General features: G+C 41.3%; 1 protein-coding gene across 2 annotated transcripts in view; it reads left to right on the plus strand.

The window, feature by feature from the left end:
* The first annotated feature begins 4,246 nt into the window (after positions 1 to 4,246).
* Positions 4,247 to 22,085, plus strand: part of ankrd6a (ankyrin repeat domain 6a) — a 35,764-nt gene continuing 17,925 nt past the window's right edge. For both annotated transcript variants that reach the window (XM_050061955.1, XM_050061956.1), the window contains exons 1-9: positions 4,247 to 4,407; positions 9,607 to 9,662; positions 9,742 to 9,893; positions 10,027 to 10,125; positions 11,129 to 11,227; positions 11,425 to 11,523; positions 19,453 to 19,551; positions 20,617 to 20,694; positions 20,942 to 21,046. In XM_050061955.1, the coding sequence (XP_049917912.1) occupies positions 9,744 to 9,893; positions 10,027 to 10,125; positions 11,129 to 11,227; positions 11,425 to 11,523; positions 19,453 to 19,551; positions 20,617 to 20,694; positions 20,942 to 21,046 (729 nt within the window). In that variant the 5' untranslated portion in view covers positions 4,247 to 4,407; positions 9,607 to 9,662; positions 9,742 to 9,743. The remainder of the gene's footprint in view (positions 4,408 to 9,606; positions 9,663 to 9,741; positions 9,894 to 10,026; positions 10,126 to 11,128; positions 11,228 to 11,424; positions 11,524 to 19,452; positions 19,552 to 20,616; positions 20,695 to 20,941; positions 21,047 to 22,085) is intronic.

Consider the following 22,085-nt stretch of genomic DNA (forward strand, 5'->3'; position numbering starts at 1 on the left):
TGAGTTCAGTGATTTAAGCAAATAATAGCCCAGGCTACCAGCTGAAGTTTTATACGCTTTATATCATTGCATTAACAAAATGGGCCTATTGTTATTGCTGGAATCTAACTTAAATCTAACTCTATTTATATCTATATTTATATTTAGAGGACCAACCTCTAAAACTACATTTTTGGTATGTGAGATAAACAGTGTCAACAATCACAAGTATCATTAATAGAGAGGCAGCAATGGTACTAAAGCAGGAGTGTATTCTGACGGCAGTATCTCTGCAGGATAAATGGCTGCAGGTTTAGAAGCCCCGAGCAGCCACTGCTGGTAATCATTTTTCCATCAGTGTATGTGCAATATTATATGCAGGCCTATAGACTTTCTCCATGTGGGAGTGCACAGTGGGCACGCAGCCTTACCTTCTGTCTGGGCCTTACTGAAATGTATTAACGACTCACTGGTGAGGGGAAAGTATTATTTATGCTACTATGTGACTTTGCAGCTCAGTTTGCATTTTCATTGTTTATAATGCTGGATTGTATTCTGATTCAAGTGCAGATGTATGTAAATATTGTTCAAACAAAGCTAAGCATTTTTTCTATGTAACTGTTTTTTTCAATCATCATGTGTAGCACTGGGGCAGCACGGTGGTGTGGTGGTTAGCACTGTCGCCTCACAGCAAGAGGGTTGCCGGTTCGATCCCGGGTGTGGGAGCCCTTCTGTGCGGCGTTTGCATGTTCTCCCCGTGTCAGCGTGGGTTCTCTCCGGGCACTCCAGCTTCCTCCCACTGGGGACTAGGTTAATTGATAACTCTAAATTGTCCGTAGGTGTGAGTGTGAGTGTGAGTGTGAATGGTTGTCTGTCTCTATGTGTCAGCCCTGTGATAGTCTGGCGACCTGTCCAGGGTGTACCCTGCCTCTCGCCCAGTGTCAGCTGGGATAGGCTCCAGCCCCCCCGCGACCCCCAAGAGGATGAAGCGGTTAGAAGATGAATGAATGAATAAATGAATGTGTAGCACTGATCACACTGTATAATACTATGAATCTTTTCCGAAACCTCTGCTGCACTCTTACGTTCATGTGCTACTATTTAGCATTAGCAAAACACATTTTAGAAAAACAGCAGATACCTTTTTTATCATTACATCAGACAGAAATACAGTATATGCATAAATGTTTATTTCCATTAGTTTACTCTGCACTGCATGAACATCAGTAGAAACGTTTGCGTAGAATGCCCTGTAACACAGTTATGTCTTGCAAAGCTACTTTCCGTTTCCAGTATTACTCAACATACATGTAACATGCTTTTTTACTTCCACATGCACCAAACATTTATTCAAAGAATGGATGTTCTTTTATTCCAACCCCTCTTTTTTGTTAGTCTTTTTTTTCATTTTGTGTCACATGGCAAAAGCCAAACCTGAAAACCAAATGTAAGTTTGTGTCACCACACAACCAAAAATACAAACGCAGGATTGGATCAGTGTTCTGTATTAGACTGACATGTTTTAATACAAAGTTTCTGTGTTTCCACCAGAATTGTCCTTAAAAGCTAAAGTACACAAGCTTTTATCTTTAAATTATGACACGCTGAGATACAAACAAGTCAAACTCTATAATTATGGATGTGAATGAACCTCAAATGTATGTTAGAAAAAAATCTACTAAAAGAAAGTACAGACTGGGTTTAACTGTCCGCATTTCAGGGAAGGGCCAGCACAGCTTTATTGTATGTTTTCTGTTATTCTTGTCTAACATATTATGTGTAATAAAAACAAATGTAAATCACTCTCAGTGTCTCCTCTGTCATTTTGTCTGATTGCTAATGGAGGTTGCAAAACTGAACTTGAATGCTGACACTGAATCATGTCTCTTTCTTAGTGTAAAGTGCCTTTTACTTGTTTTTAGTATTTCCAGACAATTTGTCTCCTCTTAGAGACATTCATCAAAGTGCTACATAGACCTTCATGTTTAGAAGTCACTCTTGTCTACATCTACAAATCCAACCCTCCAGTCTGTGAGCTGCTTTTACAGCAGCAATCGGGGGAGGGGGAGACAGAAAACACAGCATCAATGTGGAGGACTCTCAGTGATATTAATGAGACTCCATACCAGGGATGCAAATACAAACCGTGCAGTGTGGTTGAGAAAGAGAGACCCTAGAGAAAGTGGGCCCTCCGGCAATGTGTTGTATTTAGAATGGGCCCTTATGAGTGATTGCCAACTTGGAAAAATGCTGTTTTCAAAGAAAAACTCTTACTAAATTAATAACAGTGCCATTTGCTATATATGCCCTTGAAAAAGGCAAACCCATCTCATTCATGTTTTGTTTTTCTTTTTTTAAAATAGTCAATGACATCTATAACAAAATTATATGCTTATTCCAAATACACTAAATATACTATCAACATTGTTAAATTGATAATTTCTCATTTTCTTTGGTATTTTTGTCATGCAGATATGCAATGATGATTGCTGGGGAATATGTATGTTACCTTTATCCATTGTCAAGTGTACTATCGGGCCCGTCATAATAGCGTGCACCGGGGCCTGTCGTACCTACTTCACGCCATCACTTCAGACTTAGATTAAACTTCATAAGAAGAATTTAATTGTGGTTTGACTCTCAGTGTGGCGCACAAACACACAGGCAGGTAAATAGGATAGCCCCTGTTTTTTAAAAATGCATAACAGTAGAGATACTCCAAAAAAGAGGGACTGAGGCATTTTTTCCATTTTAAGCTTTCGATTTTACAATGAAATCATCATCAAGAGAAGGGATACTGTAGTGGCACTTAGTGTTTGTCTGTATTAATATAGACTAAATACTTATTTGAACGGAAATGGGATGTGTTCAAGGCGTAGTCTTGTTCCTGAATTTACTTATAAAACTTCATAAAGGCATATTTTGCAGGATTGTTGGTTATTGTTTCGCCATTCAAAGTGAAAATAAAAGCCAGCCCCCAAATCACTCTCATTTCTCTCTTTATATTTGCTTCTTTTCATCTGACTGTATCTCTTCTCTGGCACCTGGTTGTTACCTTTTAATGAAGCCCCAACCTCTCCTGAGCACTTTTGAGGTTCACACCCAGAAACATTCTGGAACAGAGAAAATAAGAGTACAGAGGACAGAGTATCTGCAGAAATATTCACTACCACACTCAAGTAGGTTATAAACGATGAGTGATAGGGATTACTTCTGTATGAGTCTATACAGTGGTGTTTTTTTTTTTTGGGGGGGGGGGGTATTGTTAAAGTTAGAACTAATAAAAAGTCTGTATAGTTGCATTGAATGTATGGGTTTTGTTGTGTTGTTATTTATCATTTACGCTGCTTTCATTGTACCTGTTTTCAGGAACATTGGAGACTGCGTTAAATGCATCTGTTTCATGTTTTGATTTTCTTCCTTTACCGCTGACAACAGTTGATGCATATTTTATGTATGATAAAGACTACACAGTATGTAACACAGCTGTCATTACATTACAACCTTACTTGAATTTCAATTTAGCTGGAGATTGTTTTCTCTCCATCCTATTTTGTTAGCATGTGCAACAAAAGCTTAGATTAAAATGACAACGTCCCAGCAAAGCAGTGATTTCATCTGGGTGTCCTGATCCTAATCCACACGATGCTTTTACAAAGATTCACCAAAGACATGTAGGCCTGTGCTAATACAGTGTGTGTGTGTGTGTGTGTGTGTGTGTGTGTACTTGTATTTGCACATATAGGACCACAGCACATTTTAACCAATGGAGTGAGGACATTTTTTAAAGTGAAGTGATGCTGACCCCTCCTTGATTTTCCAAAGGCCTGTTTGAGCATTGAGACTTGATTTTACTGTTCAGGTTTGAATTAGGTGTGGGTCGGGGTTAGGCATTTTGTTGTAATGGTTAAGCTTAGGGTTAGGGGCTAGGGAATGGATTTGTAACAAGGGTCCTCACAAAAATAGACGTACAAGTGTGTATGTGTGTGTGTGTGTGTGTGTGTGTGTGTGTGTGTGTGTGTGTGTAAAGGAGATTCAAACCCCACTGTTCCCCAGATGAGCTGAAAGTCAGATGACATGTTGTAATTTCACATCACAGCTGTATCGGTCATAAATACGGTTAAACCTTTTCACATGACAGTGTGCACGACTGGATGGAGGGTTATTGTAAATGGATATGCTATTCCCTCCCTCTCCCTCCCCCCTTCTCTCTCTCTCTAAGCTGTAATGCACTCCAACAGCTGGCGTCCTCTCAGCACATCTTCACACACTGAGCAGCCAGTCTGCTGCTGCTGCAGCAGCATCATCCTCTTACACACCACAAACACAACGAGCGACTCTTTGAAAGGCTTGTCTGGATTTTGCATGGATGCTCCTTTTTGCTACAGCAGGGAGTAACAGAAGTGTTTGGGCTATATGGAGGACAAGGTAAAACAATTGCACTTCTTTTCTGTAAGAACCTATAACTGGACAAACTTTTAAACACAAGCCAGCCTCATGAGGAAAAATGATCACATTGAATAAAGTGTTTTTAACAGCAGCAAATGCTAAAACTTCCCTTTGAGACCTACTGAACATGTGTTTAATATGTTAGCAGTATACATTGCTGGCCTGTAGACATCCATTTACACAATGCTTACTCTATTCTTGCTTGCTTTGTGCTAATATTGCAATTCAGCCTTTATTCAAGGTGACTGAGGATTAGTTTGAGTGCTACATATCACACTTATAGTACAGATGGAATGACTGGGCTGTCTATGCAGTACAAAGATGCATTTTTTAAACTGGTGCTACATGACCAGAGCAAACAGAGGGAAAGGGCTGTGGCAACTGTTTTTGCTTGAGAGTTGGAAAGCCTATAACTTTCAGAATGCACTGCACTGGACCAATAGACACTCCTGCTGGTGGGTGACATGATGTGAGTTGGTTGCTCATCCAAAAAGCAATATGGCAGCTGTCTGGGGACAAATGATCTCATATTACAGTTAAACATTAAGCATAAATATGTTTCTGAAAATATTTGGGGCAAACGGGGTCTTTACTCTTTTGGTGCTTGTCAAAGTCAAGGACGGATTCCTAAATGGTTGAATATCAAGAAGGCTACAGATCCCATTAAATCCCAACAAAGGACAGTTCCAGTGTCAAAGATCCTTCAAATTCTACCAAGTACTGAGTCCTTCCCTCATGATTTGCCAACATTGAAGGCGGGGACTCTTCAATGATGCACACCTGGGCACTTGCTAGCCTGTTCCAGTGTGTCTTCACTGAAAGCTAGGAAGGATTAATGCCTAGCCTCAGCAGGACTCGACTCGGAAGGACCCCTTCTACCAAGAAAACATCCCTGACTTTGAGAAGAACCATTTGTGTCCATGGTGTTGGCACGCGTGAACAAAAATGAGGAAGTACAATCCGTATTTTGAGCAGCAGCCCCAGTGCCAGTGAAAATCTCTATCTATCTATCTATCTATCTATCTATCTATCTATCTATCTATCTATCTATCTATCTGTCTGTCTGTCTGTCTGTCTGTCTGTCTGTCTGTCTGTCTGTCTATCTATCTATCTATCTCACCTAAAAATGTTCAAATGCAACTTTGCAATAGCAAATAGTTTTGAAAGAAACATAATGCGTCCAGGATTACATTTTTGATCTGCGTAATGAGAAAACTGTTTAAATGAAAGCATCTGCAAAGTTATAAAATGTTTATACTCAAAGTATCTTAAAAATATTCACTGACAACATACTAATATCTGCTCACAGAAACTAAAATAGAAGGAATGTTTTCACTTGGTTAAGATTAGTGAAACATGTTGTAATTTGAAGCCCCAAAAGAACTTGTTCACTTTTTCAGTATTTAACCAAAACCACAACCACACAGTCACATATTTGTAAATTTAAAGAAAGGAATTTTTCAAGTCTGTCTTACAACAATGTCCATGTGCCCATATGAACATTGAAACAGGTTTTATTTGCTGTTCAGACTGGCTACAGATTCCTTCCTAATCTTTCTCCAATGGAGAGATGGGGCACAAACAGTTTCTGTTTAGTGCAAAAAAAAAAAGCATTTCAAATTAAGTCAAGTAGTAAGTCAGATCAAGTGGGCATCTTCCAAATAACAGCCTTTTGAATATAAAAACCTTTTAAAGCAACTTTCAGATGAGCAGTTTTTTATAGATTTTAATGGGGCATCATCTTGGAATGAAGTTTCTGGGTCTGTAAATATATCAGTTATCTACATATTTAGCCTAGCTTAGCACAAAGACAGGGGGTAGCTGTCTGTCTTATTTACAGACTAATCTGTATATGAAAAAAAAAACTAACTTGTGGTTTAGAAGGGACTAATGGATGGAACTATTTCATGAACAATAGTTTATCCATCCGCCCAGTACCTCACTGCAGCATTGGCTTTGCAGCCTTGGTTGCCATACCAAAACCAGGTTTTGGTTTTGGATTGTTTTTGATCTCTGTACAGCCATGATGGTACCAAACCTGGCAACCTCTCTGTGATGGCAAGATTCCAGGAAGCTGCACACAGTTACTGTGCTGACTATTAATCAAGATATAGCTCCAATAACTCCCTGGACATGCCTAAACTTAATTGCTAGGAAAAATGCTGGCATTGTTTGTTTCTGCAAACCATGGATATGTTACATATTTATAGCCTGGTTCCAGACCATAGACCCCGCCCACTCAACTGAGTAGGCTTGCATCTCTGAAGGTTCTGGGAGCTTCAGTCTGACACTCAGGCTAACATATTTATGTTATATGTGAAACTATATGTTTCAACAATGCTGTTGTTAACCTGTGGTAGGGCAAGGCACAAAAAGAACTGGTTATAGTTGGGAAGAGATCACATTTTGGCTTAAAATACCTGGTTTTGGTGGCACAATCCCAACAGGAGACACAGCGGTGTCTCAGCTTTTTACAGCACTATCCCTGCTGGAAAATCAGCCGCAGGTTGCTTAAAAATATCTATGTTTGGTGCCTAAAAAGCAGTTGAATACCCAGCAATGACTTGCTAAAAAACAACTGGTTTTGTGGTTTGTTGGTCTTGTACAGTGGTCTGCAGCTTGGCAGGTGACTCACCTGGGTATAACACCATCCACCATCCCCTCCACCTCCCAATGACAAAGTCAACTCATACGCTACATCACTTAGAAACGTTGATATGATACATGTTAAATGTGCAAATGTATTTGTGGTTTGCAGAAACGTACAATGCCAAAAAAAAATCTTGTAACTGGGCTGCATGCATACATTTCATACTGTATTCGGTGAACAGTGTAATTGCAACTATACAGAGCCAGCCTTCATTGCATGGGATAAAAACGTTTACTATACAGAAAAAAAATAGAACAATTGTATATGTACAGGTTGATTCATGAGGAGAACAGTGGAGGTAATGATGAGCCCAAATGTTTCTGTGTTCACATGCTTTGGGTTCAACACTGTCTATAATCACCATCAAAGATTAAAGCTTGACCCTTGGCATAGAGCATAATCTGACTATCAGCTCAAATACTGCAGCACTGACATGAAATCCTTTGTCATTTGGGTCAGATGATTAACATTAAAGGAGCAGGACAGTCAGCATGAGAATTCAGGTCAGCTGTGTTCAGTGAGTGCTCCAACAACACCATAGCACCAATATTCAGTCTCCTTTTAACCCTGGATTGTTGTCCCCGGTTACGGCCTCTGTAAACAAATCAAGACTCTACAAGAGACCAAACATATAAAGGACACCACAAAAGTTATGAGAGGGAAAATCAGTAAGTTGTATTACTTAACAAGAATGAAACAACACTAACAACTTAATGCAGGAAACAAAAGTGGTTGAAGACCCCAGCCAAAAAAATAAAAGATGGAGAAGTCGCTAGGCCAGCCATTCAATGTGCCATCATACCCAGCTCATCCCCATAAACTGCCTAAACCGAAACTAAACTGTGCCAAACAAAATCCAAGAATTTAACTACTGGCAATCTCCAACCCAAACTAAAATAACAAAACCCAACAAGCCAACTCATGCTGGGAAACAAGGCAGGAAGAAAACCATCCCCCAACTGCTGTCTGTGCTGCTGTGGGCGTGTGTCTCTGTGTGTCTCACATTCAGGTCTCTTTTATTCCCTTTCTCCCAGTTACTTCAGGTGCTGCTCTCCTGCACAAAGAGAGACAGGTAGAGAGGAGGGAGAGAGAGGGAGACAGACACATCCAATATATGCAGGGCCACATGTAACGCCCCCACCCTAAGATGTACAATAACAGGAGTGCAATTACGTATTAAATCAGCAGCATAACAACTCATTGGTCAGGACATTTTCCCAACCTTTAACATGCCTGACCTCCATGCTGAAGGCTGGCAAGAAAACGGCCCAACGCATCAGCTCCTGGTTTGTGTTCCACATCTGATTAATGAACACAAAAGGACTGTGGTCAGTGTGAACAACAGTAGGTGTGCTAGAAGAGCTGACATAAACTTTAAAGTATTCAAGTGTCAAAACAAGCGCGAGAGCCTCTTTCTCTACAGTGGAGTGCACCTGTTGATGTCCTTTAATTTTCTTGGATAAAAACAAAACGAGATGCTCAACACCATCATCTCCTTCTTAAAGTACAACAGCACCCACTCCCACATCACTCCCATCAACGGAGAGTTTGAATAGGCGATCAAAGTCAGGTGTAGAAAGTACGGCTTCATTAGTCAACAAAGCCTTTACACACTCCAATGACACTGGCAACTCTGGGATCAGTGGAAGTGTATTTTTGGGCTCAAGAAACTGGTGAGTGTAGCTGTGACAGCAGAAAAGTTTTTACAAAAACATCTGTAATAGCCTGCCATCTCCCAAAAACCGGCCCAGCTCACATTAGGGACGGCAGGATAGCTTCCACTGTAGAGTGTACTGGCTTGACTTGACAGATAGCTTCCACTGTAGAGTGTACTGGCTTGACTTGACACAACCCACAACTTTACCCAAATATGCCACTGTAGCTTGGCCAGAGTCGCACTTTGCAAGATAACATTAGCATCACGCAACCTCCCAAACACAGCTGCGGAATTTGATCGACTCATAAGCACTTAAATGTAACAAGAGCGTTATGATCACCAAGCGGTATCACCGTGTACTGCAAAGAAGCATCAAGGGTCACAAATGCAGATAGGAGGATGCAGAGGATAACAGTCTGGCTTTGAGAACCCATTCACCTCATTAAACTCGGTACAAAACTGTTCTGAGCCATCAGATTTATCAGCTAATACACATGGTGAGCTCCATGAACTAGAGCTAGCATGTAGATTACCTGCTTTTGCAGATGACGGCTTATCAGGATTCACTCTACATGCATAATGTTTAACAGGTAGAGAGTTCCCCACACTGATGTCATGTTGCTGCACAGGGATCTAGACATGTGAGATTCAATTAAACTGGCCACATCCTCAAGTTGTGACTTGGACCTTAGCTTGGTAAGCTTGCTCCCTTTAGCTGCTACATGCTATGTTTACTAGCCAGTCTGTCTGCTGTCTACGCACACACACACACACACACACACACACACACACACACACACACACACACACACACACATTGTTCTAGATACCGTTTTAGCTGGGTTCAAATATTTTTACTTTGTGACAACAGGAAATGCAAGACCCATCATGCCAGAGCACTGCAGGATTGACATCATTCCTCTAAAGGTGGGTAGGAACATATTTGTTGTACAGTACAGTATCTATTTAGGCCTACATCCATGAATGTGTGTATGTGTGTCAGCAGTGATGAGTGAACAGGCACTGGTGCATGTGCCGTCATCACCATGCCAGGGCCCTGGTTACCAGACGGCCCTGCACCGAGCCGCCACGGTGGGGAACAGTGATGCCATGGCTGCTCTGATTCAGGGAGGCTGTGCTGTGGACCTGCAGGACAAAGTGAGTAGAGGACACACTGTACATGTCCAAACTCTCTCACGCAGAGGAAAATCATTCATATATTCTCAGATTGTGTAGTTGATTAAATGATGATAGTTTGTGATGAGAATACTGTGTCCAATATGTGTTTGAGGACGGCAACACGGCGCTGCATGAGGTGTCCTGGCACGGTTTCTCTCAATGTGTGAAACTGCTGGTCAAGTCAGGAGCTGATGTACACATCAGGAACAAGGTAGGAAAATCATAATTTCAAAACATATCATATATACCACACAAGGACTGCTTATTCTATGTTTCTGAAACTTTTATCCACATCTTGTAGCCTTGCACAGCGGACAGAGTTGCTTACTTTTAAAACGACTGTTCCAAAGTCCTTTACAGAACATAAATAAAGATGAGAATATGGCTAAACCAGGGGTGTAAATATAGACAGTGCAAGCAGAGTGGTTGCATTGGGGCCCATGGGGTGAGGGGGCCTGTAGAGAGTGGGCCCTTCAACTATATGTTAGGCAGAAAACAGGCCCCTGTGAGTAATTTAGGTTGCCACCTTAGAAATATGCCTGTGTTCAAAGAAAAACCTCACATTTAATTTAAAACGTTCCGTACCCATTGGTAGCTTTGTCACCTTCTACCTATGCCAGTCCTCAATGCCTATGTGCAGTTTCACATAGATTGACCACGTCAGTGAGTAGAAAAACGTGGGACAGACAGAATGACTGACTGACAGAATGACACACTGACAGTTTCCGTGATTNNGGGGTCCCCTCAGATTATGTGTGGTCATATGCCTACAAAGTTGCGTGGTGATGGGTGAAACCCTTGAGTCACCCACAAAAGGACCATTGACATACCAGTTACTCAGAGTGTGTCACACTGAGTTTGTAAAGAAAACATGACATGAAATGTGGTCCCTGTTTACTTCAATTCATAAAGAATGTTCACCTTCTTTGATGTTCTGTCCACCATGGAGGCATGAGAGATAAAGCTCTCTTCCACATTTCAAAGTAACACATGGTGAGTAATTGATTTACAAATGGTAATTTTACGGGTGAAGTATTCCTTTAAAGTGCATGCTCTAAAGTTGCTTACTTACACTATGACGTGACAAGAATGACTCTATGTTCCAAAACACCTGCCAAATACTTCCAACAATGTGGACTGTCTTCTGGCTGTTTATCCTGTCAGAGCTATGGTGTTACATGCTCTCCAGCCCAGTCTGTTTTGTGTTGATTCAGGCAGGAAACACAGCACTCCACCTGGCCTGTCAGAACGCACATGCTCAGACTGCTCGCCTCCTGCTGCTCGGAGGATCCACACCAGACACCAAGAACAACGTGAGTCTTCCAGCATCCCATAATGCAATGAGATGCTCTCTCCTCAGAGACTAACACAAGATTTCAAGAGTAGTAGACTCATTGCTGTGTCACTATGACACCACTGAGCTCTGGTACTATTGACTGTTGAACAGTGAGGAATAGTTTCATGGTGATGTCAGTGCATCACTGAAAATGGAACTGTGCTTTGGTTCCAGATGGGTGACACCTGCTTGCATGTGGCTGCTCGCTACAACAACCTGACGCTGGTAAAGCTGCTGCTCGGTTCTCTGTGCTCTGTGACAGAGAGAAACCAGGTACAATATGTCTGTGTAATCAGAGTATAATTACAGCCCATACAACACAAACAATTAAAAAAATCCATCACACATTAGTACGAACACAGTGAAACTCATGCCGGTTAAACCATTTTCATACTGTTTTTGTGTCATTACTGTGGTGTCAGGGAGAGACCTTTCTGTTGTCTGACAACAAATGTGTGTGTGTGTGTGTGTGTGTGTGTGTGTGTGTGTGTGTGTGTGCGCGCGTGCGTGCATGTGATTTCAGTCGTGCTTTTGTCTTGTATTATTGGCTTGTATGAGTGGAATCACGAATGGATTGCAACATAAGGCCTTTCAAGTCTCCCAAATGCTCAAAGCATTTTAACACAGCATGTCACTTTCACCCATTCACACACACATTCCCACACTGGTGGCCGAGGCTACCATACAGGGTGCCACCTCAGTTACACTAAACATTCACACACACTCAAACACTGATATCACAGCCAGCGGGAGCAATTTGTGGTTCAGTATCTTGCCCAAGGATACTCTGACATGCAGACCTGAGGCGCCGAACCCTCTCCACCTCCTCCACAGCTGCCCCTATATTTATGAGTTGAGCACACTATGTCCCCTCCTCCAGCCACATTTTGCTACCTCAAATACATTTATTTCCAAAATGTCTGTAAAGGAGCGCTTCCAGGACCCAAATTGTTTGCTTGAGCTGCTCATTGGATGGGACAATCATATATAGCAAAACTCAGGAAACTCCATGGCACTCTCTATGGAAAAATTAAAAAGCCTTTATTGTTATGGCTTGGTCATCTTAAACCTTTAAAAACTCTGATGCATTTCGGCATACAAGCCTTCGTCAGGGAGTCAAACAGTTTTCAAACTGGAAAAGACTTCCTTTAGAGCTTTCAAACCACCAGTCAGAGGCCTCCACTTGGCAGAAGCAGGTTTAGGGTTGTAGTACTATACAAAGACCACTAGATGTCCTCTTTCACACTTAATAGAAGAGAATTTTCATGACTACATACAAAGGTTACATACAGTGCATGCACCACTACAACACATATTTAAGTCAAGGGTATGTTTTACAGGTCGACAAAAAACAACAAGCCAAACACCATAGAAAAAAACACAGTTAATCAAAGGAAGACACTAAAATCAAGTTCTTCGTTCAGGCCGGGGTATCTAGTAGCCTGCAGTTTGTCAATCCAGAAACTTTCTCTCTGGTTTAGTTGTTGTTGCCTGTCGCCAACAGGCCACCGCAGACAATGCACTCTGTTTCAATGCCCTCTCACTCTAACAATTCCTATGTTCAGGCCAGCACTGAGCCCATGGTCACCTCCCCCACTGTTTTTGGCTGCCCAGATGGGCCTATCTTAAATACATCAGCAGCTCATTCTCCACCAGTATCCCTCTCATCCATTCCAACCATAATTAGTAATAGACCGCCGCCACCCAAGTACTGTTCTATCAACATTTCTAAAGGTGTCAGTTACCAGAACCTTCGCCCATTGCAAAAAGTGTCCGGGACAACTGATGGCACTACTCCCGACCTAAACTCCCACGTCACTCTAAATATGGCCTTAATTAACGCTAGATCGCTAACAAATAAGACCTTCCTGTTAAAGGACTTTTTCTCCTCCCATGATCTACAAATGATGTTTATCACAGAGACCTGGGTGACAGATGGCGACTCTGTATGTTTTTCTGAGCTTCTCCCTCCTGACTGTAACTTTTTTAGTTCCCCACGTACAGCTAGTAAAGGAGGTGGGACGGCGTGTGTGTATAAATCCAGCTTTCACTGCCAACTGATTCCACATATCACTCAATCCAGTTTTGAACTGCAGCTCATTGAGTTGAACTCGTCTCCTCCTGTGCTACTTGCATTAATTTATCGCCCTCCTAAATATAACAAGACTTTATTCAGGACTTTGAAAATCTCCTGTCTAATATTCTCGTGACATATGATAGGTGCCTGATCATAGGAGATCTGAATATTCATGTTTGTTGTAGAGATAAACCAATGGTTAAGGAGTTTCTCTCTCTTATTGACTCCTTTGAATTTACACAGTGGGTCTCTGGCCCAACACATGAAAAGGGGCACACAATTGATTTGGTATTGTCCTATAGCCTATCTGTCAGTATAAATGAAACCTGTAATAGTGCCTGCATTTCAGATCATTTGCCTGTTATGTTTTCTGCTACGATTCCCTTCTCTGTTGCTCCTACCCATCCACCAATTCATCGGTTCCGGGTTATAAACTCAGATACTTCTTTGAAATTCTGCACCACCTTAGAGGATTTTGCAAATTCATCTTTGAATAAGTACAGCACTCTCTGCCCTGAGGAACTTGTAGCTCTTTTTAACTCCAAATGCACTACCATACTGGATTCTATTGCTCCTCTTCGAACCAGAAGCTCTAAGACTCCCTCCGAACCCTGGATTAATGATTCCATCCGTTCTCTCAGGCGTTCTCTCAGGCGTTCTTGCAGGCGTGCTGAGAGGAAATGGAAGAAGGACAAATTACAGGTGTCATATGGTATATTGCGAGAATGTCTACAAGAGCACCAGAAAATGGTGAAAGCTGCAAAAACTACCTATTTTTCCAATCTTGTGTCTAGCAACATTAACAGGCCTAAAGTTCTTTTTAATGTTCTGGATTCCATTGTCAACCCTCGTAATACTGACCCAATAACTCCTACACCTGTTCTCTGTGATAACTTTGTTAACTTCTTTATTGACAAAATCTCTGCTTTACAATCAGTCTTACCCATTGCTTCCCCTGACCCCTCTGAGCCCAACTTGTGCTCTGCTGTTTTTAACCAGTTTGAGCCGATAGCACTAGAGGAGCTGTCAGACGTTGTTCAAGAGCTTCGCCCCACAAACTGCCCGTCTGACTGCATTCCCTCCCGCCTCTTTAAGAATGTCTTTAATTCTACTGGCTCTTTCATTCTAAAGTTAGTCCATGCTTGTTTCAGCTCAGGGTGTTTCCCAGCATCTCTAAAGCATGCTATAATACAGCCACTCATTAAAAAAACCAACCTTGACCCCACTGTTCTCTCTAACTTCTGACCCATCTCCAAACTTTCATTTTTATCAAAAGTGCTGGAGAAGGTAATGGCTAACCAGCTGTTTTTGAAAAATTTCAGTCTGGCTTCAGGCCACGTCATAGCTGTGAAACTGCCCTGCTTAAAGTACGGTATTTAATGACATTGCTGTAACTGTAGACTCAGGATGTGCAGCAATGCTAATGACCCTGGACTTAACCGCAGCATTTGACACTGTAGACCATGGGATCCTGTTGTCACGTTTAGAGCATCATGTGGGTATTAAAGGGGCAGCCCTCATGCTGATTAAGTCCTATTTGACTGATAGGAGTTTCTCTGTGCAGATAGGCAGTTTCTCCTCTATTGTGGCCCCCCTCATGTGTGGAGTACCTCAGGGGTCGATTTTAGGCCCCCTGTTATTTTCCTTGTATATGCTGCCTCTGAGGTCTATCTTCCGTAAGCACAATATTTCCTTCCATTGCTATGTGGATGATGTGCAGATCTATCGCTCTCTTCGGTTGTACTCTAAGGACCCACTGAAACCTCTATTAGCTTGTCTTGCCCACATTAAGAGTTGGATGAGCCAGAGCCAACTCAACCTCAATGACAATAAAACTGAGATTACTGTATTTGGCCTTCCAGAAGGCTGTTTTAATTCATTTAATGGCCAGGATCTCCTTGCCATCAAAACCACCCCCTTTATAAAAAGCCTTGGTGTAACTTTTGATTCTAACCTTGATTTAAAAAAACAAAACAAATCAGCACAGTGGTAAAAGGGTCCTTTCACCAAATTCGTACTCTGTCAAAAGTCAAGCCTTATTTATCTTTTAATGACCTGGAGAGGGTCATCCATGCTTTTATATCTTGCAGGCTGGATTATTGTAACTCTTTATATGTTGGTCTAGACCATACCTCGCTCCGCTGCCTGCAGCTGGTGCAGAATGCTGCTGCTCGCCTTTTGACTGGCACCAAAACACGTGAACACATCACCCCTGTTCTGGCCTCCCTCCACTGGCTTCCCTTCCGTTTTAGAATTGATTTTAAAGTGTTATTAATTGTTTTTAAGATTTTAACTGGTCTGGCTCCCCTATATCTTGCAGAACTTATTCAGGCCTGAAATCCAAGCAGAGCTCTACGTTCGTCCAGAGAACTGTTGCTGGATATACCAAGATCTAAATTAAAGACTAAAGGCGACCGTGCCTTCTCTGTAGCTGCTCCCAAGCTCTGGAATAGCCTGCCACTACATATTAGACATGCGGGATCTGTGGTGAGGTTTAAGTCTGCCTTAAAGACCCATCTATTCTCCCTTGCCTTCGGATCCACAGGACCCTCTACCTTAGCCTAGTTTTTTCTTTTTTGTGTATGCGCATATGTATGTATATGTGTATATACATTATGTGTGTACATGTGTATGTATATGTGTATATACATTATGTGTGTACATGTGTATGGGTGTATGTGTGTGTGCGTATTGATTCAGTATATGCATGTATGTATTTTTTATATTTGTATATATTTTTTACTTCTGCACTGTAAAGCACTTTGGCTGACCGTGACAGGTCTTTTAAACATGCTATATAAATAAAAGTGAACTTGAACTTGAACTAGTGACAGTGGTATATGGTCAATCCCAAAGGCCTGTGAGGTGGATGGGTCACTATTATGATGTTCCATGTAGTGCCTCGCCATAGGATAGTTCATGTTGCCTGTGCAGGTTACATATTTATGTTCAGCCAGTCTGTCCTGCAAACGTCTGTTTGTTCTTTCTATATAAAACACTTTGCAGTCAGGGCATTCCAGTCTATATATAGCAAATACAGTTTTACAGTTTATGAAATGGTTAATGGTAAATTGTTTTTGGGAAACAACATCAACAAAGGTTTGGTCTATAATACATTTGTACAATGATTGCAGCGTTGACATTTGTAAGACCCTTTGGGCTTAGATCCCAACCACGTTTGTTGGCCTTCTGGTTTCAAATGGCTCTGGACCAGTTTGTCTCGAATCGTAGGACATCTCCTGAAGGTGACCAGAGGTGACTCAGGAAACATCTGGCCAAGCACATCATCACTTTCAATAATACCCCAATGTTTTCTTATTATTCTCTTAATTTCTTCTGCCTCCGTACTATATGTAGTGACAAAAATGGGTCTGTCTTTTGTTGGCTTAGGTGGGTTTCTTACGTGATGCCCTGTCTACATGTTTGGCCCTGGTGTATGCTTTCTGGAGAGTTGTGCTTTCGTAACCCCGTTCCTTAAAACGTGACATCATCTCTTGTGCTTTACACTCAAAACCATTATCTTGGTCACAAATTCTCCTGACTCTCTGGAATTGCCCATAAGGAACATTTTCCTTCTGCCACTTAGGGTGGAAGCTTTTAGCATGCAGAAAGGTGTTCCTGTCAGTAGGTTTTCTAAATACTCAAGTGTGTAGGGCACCATGATTGTCTTTAAAGATAGTCAGGTCAAGGAAATTAATACAATCTTTACTATATTCCAAAGACAGTTTAATGTTGGGATTAATGCTATTCAAAAAAGCATGGAAATCTGTGAACTCTGCCTCTGACTCAGACCATGAATAAACTGCTTCAAATACACACACTCTAGACTAACCTATAGTTGCAATATATAAAAAAACAAAACAAAATGAGGAAGCACATATTCATGAAAACAGGTTGATTAATAAATCCAACTGTATTTTAACTCCAAATATATAATATGGGGCTCCTTATAGGAACCCACTTAGATGAGGGATTAAAATCTTATTTCCTTAATTCCCTTAATTTTTGCCTTACGGAAACAAGAAAAACATCATTCATCTAACAAACAAGGATTATGCACATTCACAATGTTATAACATGGATAAAATGTATAATTTCACTTTCAATATTTCAATTTTGTCACACAGAAACATTTGGTAAGAGAGTGTAGGGCGTGATTTCCCCAGGGCAATGCGAATGGACAGGATGTAGTTAAGAAAAGAAGCATTCTCTCACGACAACTAGTGGGTCGTTCATCACCGCGTTTTGCCCCATGGCTGGATACTTTAAGGTGGTATCTGAAACTTGAGGGATCCCAAGTGACTTTTCACCTCCTTTTGGCCTAAGGATGGCTGAAAGAAGCATTTGTCCAGTCCGGGGTAATACAGGGGTTGAATCCTAAACATTTGACCCCCGGTGGTCTCGTGGGTCTTGTTCATTGGTAATACTGGTTCAAGGGAAGTCCAGAGAGGCTGTTCCTCTACATGTGATTTTGTTGTTTGTAATATTTATGAATATTTTGCTCACTTAAACAATTAATATTCCTATTATTACTATTCAGTTGATCACCAATCACTTGACGCGCTGTCATCTGTCAGTAGGACTTCTGACAGTTGTCAATTAGCTGTCAAGCTGTCATCTGTTTGCAGCTCACTTGATGTGACGTATTGTCCGCTGTAAAGAGGATTGTGAGTCAGAATAGCCAGAAAAGCATGCTGGCTTACATACTGCAAAATCGGACCAGATGTAGTAGAACGACATACTATGAATTGGGACATACTGGATCTTTTTCTGGCATAATAAATAGTATACCATACTATTCAGTATGGGTATTGGAATGTACAGCTAGAGTTTACCTGCCTGCCTGTTTCTCTTTCTCATTTCTGTTTGCCAGTGAATTCTCAGTCACTTGTGTTTGGACTTGCCACCCTCACCTGGATGTTCTACAAAGCGAGATTAATGTGTTAGCAGGGTATGTTGAGCCTAAAGCCAGAGTTCTGAAAGGTGGTTCTAATTTAACATGGCTAGATCACCATGGTAATTCATGCTACACAGCAGACCTTCTCTGAAGCAGGTTGCGATCAGAGTTTTAGATTGAAAAGGTTCTCTACTAGGCGGCTGTGGCTCAGAAGTTTGAGTGGGCCGTCCACCGCTCAGAAGATCAGTGGTTCAATCCCCGGCTCCTCCTGTCTGCATGTTGAAGTATGCTTGGGCAAGATACTGAACACCTGTTGGCTGTTCCATCAGTGTGTGAGTGTGTTTAAACTGAGTAGCAGGTGGCACTTTGTATGTTAGCCTCAGCCACCAGTTTGCAATTTGGAGAATGTAGTGTTAAAGTGGTTTGAGTGGCCAGATGACTTAAAAGGAGCTAAGTGCAGGTCCATTAACCACTCTCTTTTAGAGGCTGAGTAGATCTGAAGGCTTTTCCTGACAACATTCTCTGTGAGAACTGTGTGATTCTCAGCCGAAGGAATACATCATTGTCTACACTGGCTGTAGAGGAAGCCTTGGTTAGTCTGTTAATATTTATTTAAAGATAATATTCCAACAATAAAATTAGCTTCACTTTGATTTGGCCAAAAACTAAAGTGTTGTCCACGTGGCCTTCAGTATATGACAGTGTCACGCACATGCAGTTTTTGATTTATAATGTTAAAATCTGCTACGTCAAGTTTAAGTGTCAGAGCTGCAGAATGTGCAGCTGTCACGTAAATAAAATATATTCACTTACATAATTTACTCAGTTAGCAATTTTCTGCCAGCATTCCTCTCTTGCCTTATTTTGTGTCGCAGAAGGGTCAAATGATGTCATATGCCCTTTTTTTATGGGAACGCAGACAGAGCCTGAGGAAGAAAGCCTGAATTAACAGAAAGTTAACCCTCTGTGGTGATACCTATTATCTCTAATTGGGGTTTTAGGTTTGGTCATGGCAGCTAATGCAAAGAAAGCCTGGCTCTGTGGAACTTGCATTATTTTTCCTTGTTAGGACTTCTCCATTTAAACCCAAGTAAATATTCACATTTTTTTTTTTAATTTGATATTTGTTGAATTGTATGCTTGTCTGTAGAATAGTGTTGCATGTAGAGAAACTGCAGACAAGCACACATACATACTGTACTGTATATGTGTCTGTGTTTGTCTATAGTCAGGGGACACAGCTCTTCATGTGGCTGCTGCTCTGAACCATAAGAAGACAGTTCAGCTCTTACTGGAGGCAGGGACTGATGGGAAAATCAGAAACAATGTAAGTTCCACCTAGACGATGAATGCCTAGTCCTTACATACTTACAGTGTAAATACCCTGATATCACACAATAACAAACTAACTAAAGATTTAAACCACTTAATTTCTACTCAACAAGTGGGGCTCATAACAATGATATTAACTGTAGTCCCTGTCAGATAATGGCACATTTGATACTAAATAGGAACACCATCAACACCTCAAAGGCATTAGGAGTGTGGGTGCTCGCAGGTTTCAGTCTCAAGGGTTTTTGTTTGTTTTTAACAGACCCTCACCAGAGTATTGCTGCCTCTAAACATTCAATTTCATCAAAATCTAAGGCCCTCTAAAGTTAAACAGTTTATCTCCTGGGTGAAAGTGGGGTGTTGTTGAGCCCAGCCACCTCCCCTCCTGCCCTACCTATAGGGACTTTTTAAGACTATAAATCATGTTGTTGTCTGGTGGCATTTCAAACTGACAACATCTGACAGCGTATCATACCACTGCATCACTGCACTGCAATCAATGACCAAGCAGCAGTGTTTGACTTTGGAATGAAAGCTGGTTGCTTATTGGCCTAACCTGCGTGTCTTTAGAGCGTGGTAGGAAGCAGGAGAACCCGGAGAAAACTCACACTGACATGGGGAGAACATGCAAACTCAACACAAAAAGGCCCCAGCTAGCCGTTTCAAACCTGGAAACTTCTTGCTGTGAGGTCACAGTGCTAACCACTGCATCACTGGGCCACCCTTGCTTTATATTAGCTTGGTAGAGTTTATCTGCATTCAGAGATCAGCTGAAATCAAGCGCCATTTCTCCACCTTTTAATGCAGGCGTTTTGTTCCAGATGACATTACCTAAGTTATTTTATCTTTGAAATGCTGTCATTTGAGATATTAAACATCTGATATGGATTGCAGGCTAAATATTCCATCTCATAATGAGTAACCTGAACTTCATTTGCCCCTTTAAAAGCACCTTTATTTAAACAATGGAATTCGAGATGAATATTATACTACTCTTTTTCTGTGGGTCATATGAAATATCAGTGTGTTTTCTGTGTTTATCATACACTGTCATTTCCAGGCAGGTAAAACAGCCCTTGACAAGGCCAGAGACAACAACCACAAAGATTTAGCACATCTCCTGGCCAGAGCTCCTCAGGTTTGTACCTGCATCATAAACTAAAAATTAATTTTATGAGTTCTTATTTTTGCATCAGATAGACCAACACCTTACAGTGTATAGTGTCGAATGTGACTGGCAGAAACCTTTACTCTGAGCTTTATAACTATCATTATAGTTTTTAATAGCACAAGCAAACATCTTGTGAATTTTAGGGAGCTTATTGTTGGCAATATATGCTAAAATGTAGTAATGCTACCATAGCAGATTTTGTAATTGTCCTTAGGTGCATCGCTTCATGCGAGGAAGAACAATAAGGAAACGAAGAGAAAGACTGACAGCTGAGCGCAGGACCCGGTCTGTCACAAGAGTAGACATTCTACCAAACAAAGTAAGAAAATACCACACACTATCATTCGTTGTAGCATGTGGAGGTCCCCTGAGCTAGAAGGAGAATTCTTACAATTGTGTTAGCCACATTAAAGGGATAGTTTGGAACTTCTGAAGTGGGTTTGCATGAGGTACTTATTTATGGTCAGTGTATTACCTACTGTAGATGTCAGTCAGCACACCCCCAGTTTGGAGAAGTTTAGGCAGGAGTACCAACTGTTGTGGAGCAAAATGTATTTTATCCACCTACAACAGTTCAGTTAAAGCAGCTGTGCGGAACTTTTCGTTTTCGTTGATTATAGCGCCCCTTTGGTCGAAGCGGTATGACACCCACAGCCTGGTGTCGTAAAATCTCGACTGCAACCGCCAATTACCGCATGCATTTGTTTTGGAGAGCGAGAGGATGAACTAATGTCAGGTCAGTCCAAGTAATTAGTGGAAACATGCTAACATGCTAACGTTACACACAAGTTAGTAGTAAAGTAAGACCTGTTCATAAATGTGCTAGTGTAGCTCAAACAACAACTGCCTGCTGTATATTCACATCAGCTACATTTAGCTTGCTTATAACTTCCATGCCGTCATATATTGAAGTGAAACAACGTCTAACAAGTTGCGGTATATTCTCTAAATAACAACAAAAATTACATACCTGTCAATTTGGAAAAGGGCCAACTCAGGATCAGTTTTAAAACCTTTCAATTCTCTCAGCTCTCTCCACTTGGTGAATGCCTGACCGAGGTTTACACACGTTTGGGCTCGAGCCCTATCACTGTCCCGTTTAGCCTTCTTCTGTTCTTTTTCTTTTAGATGATGCTCCTTCGTTATCCGCCATGACATCAAAAGTACAACCAAGTCCTTATAGATACATCTGGTAAAACTGTTATGTGTTCTGCCCGTTACGTACCGCTTACTTGGAGAGCACTCTCTGTAAACACGGTCACAGTCAGACTCCATTGAGAAAAATTATACTTTAACATCGCTGAACACAGGAGCAGCTGGTGTACTGCTGCCTTGTTATTGTGTGACTTTAGCATTTA

Source organism: Epinephelus moara, chromosome 14, assembly GCF_006386435.1.
Source record: "Epinephelus moara isolate mb chromosome 14, YSFRI_EMoa_1.0, whole genome shotgun sequence".
Classification (NCBI taxonomy): Eukaryota; Metazoa; Chordata; class Actinopteri; order Perciformes; family Serranidae; genus Epinephelus; species Epinephelus moara.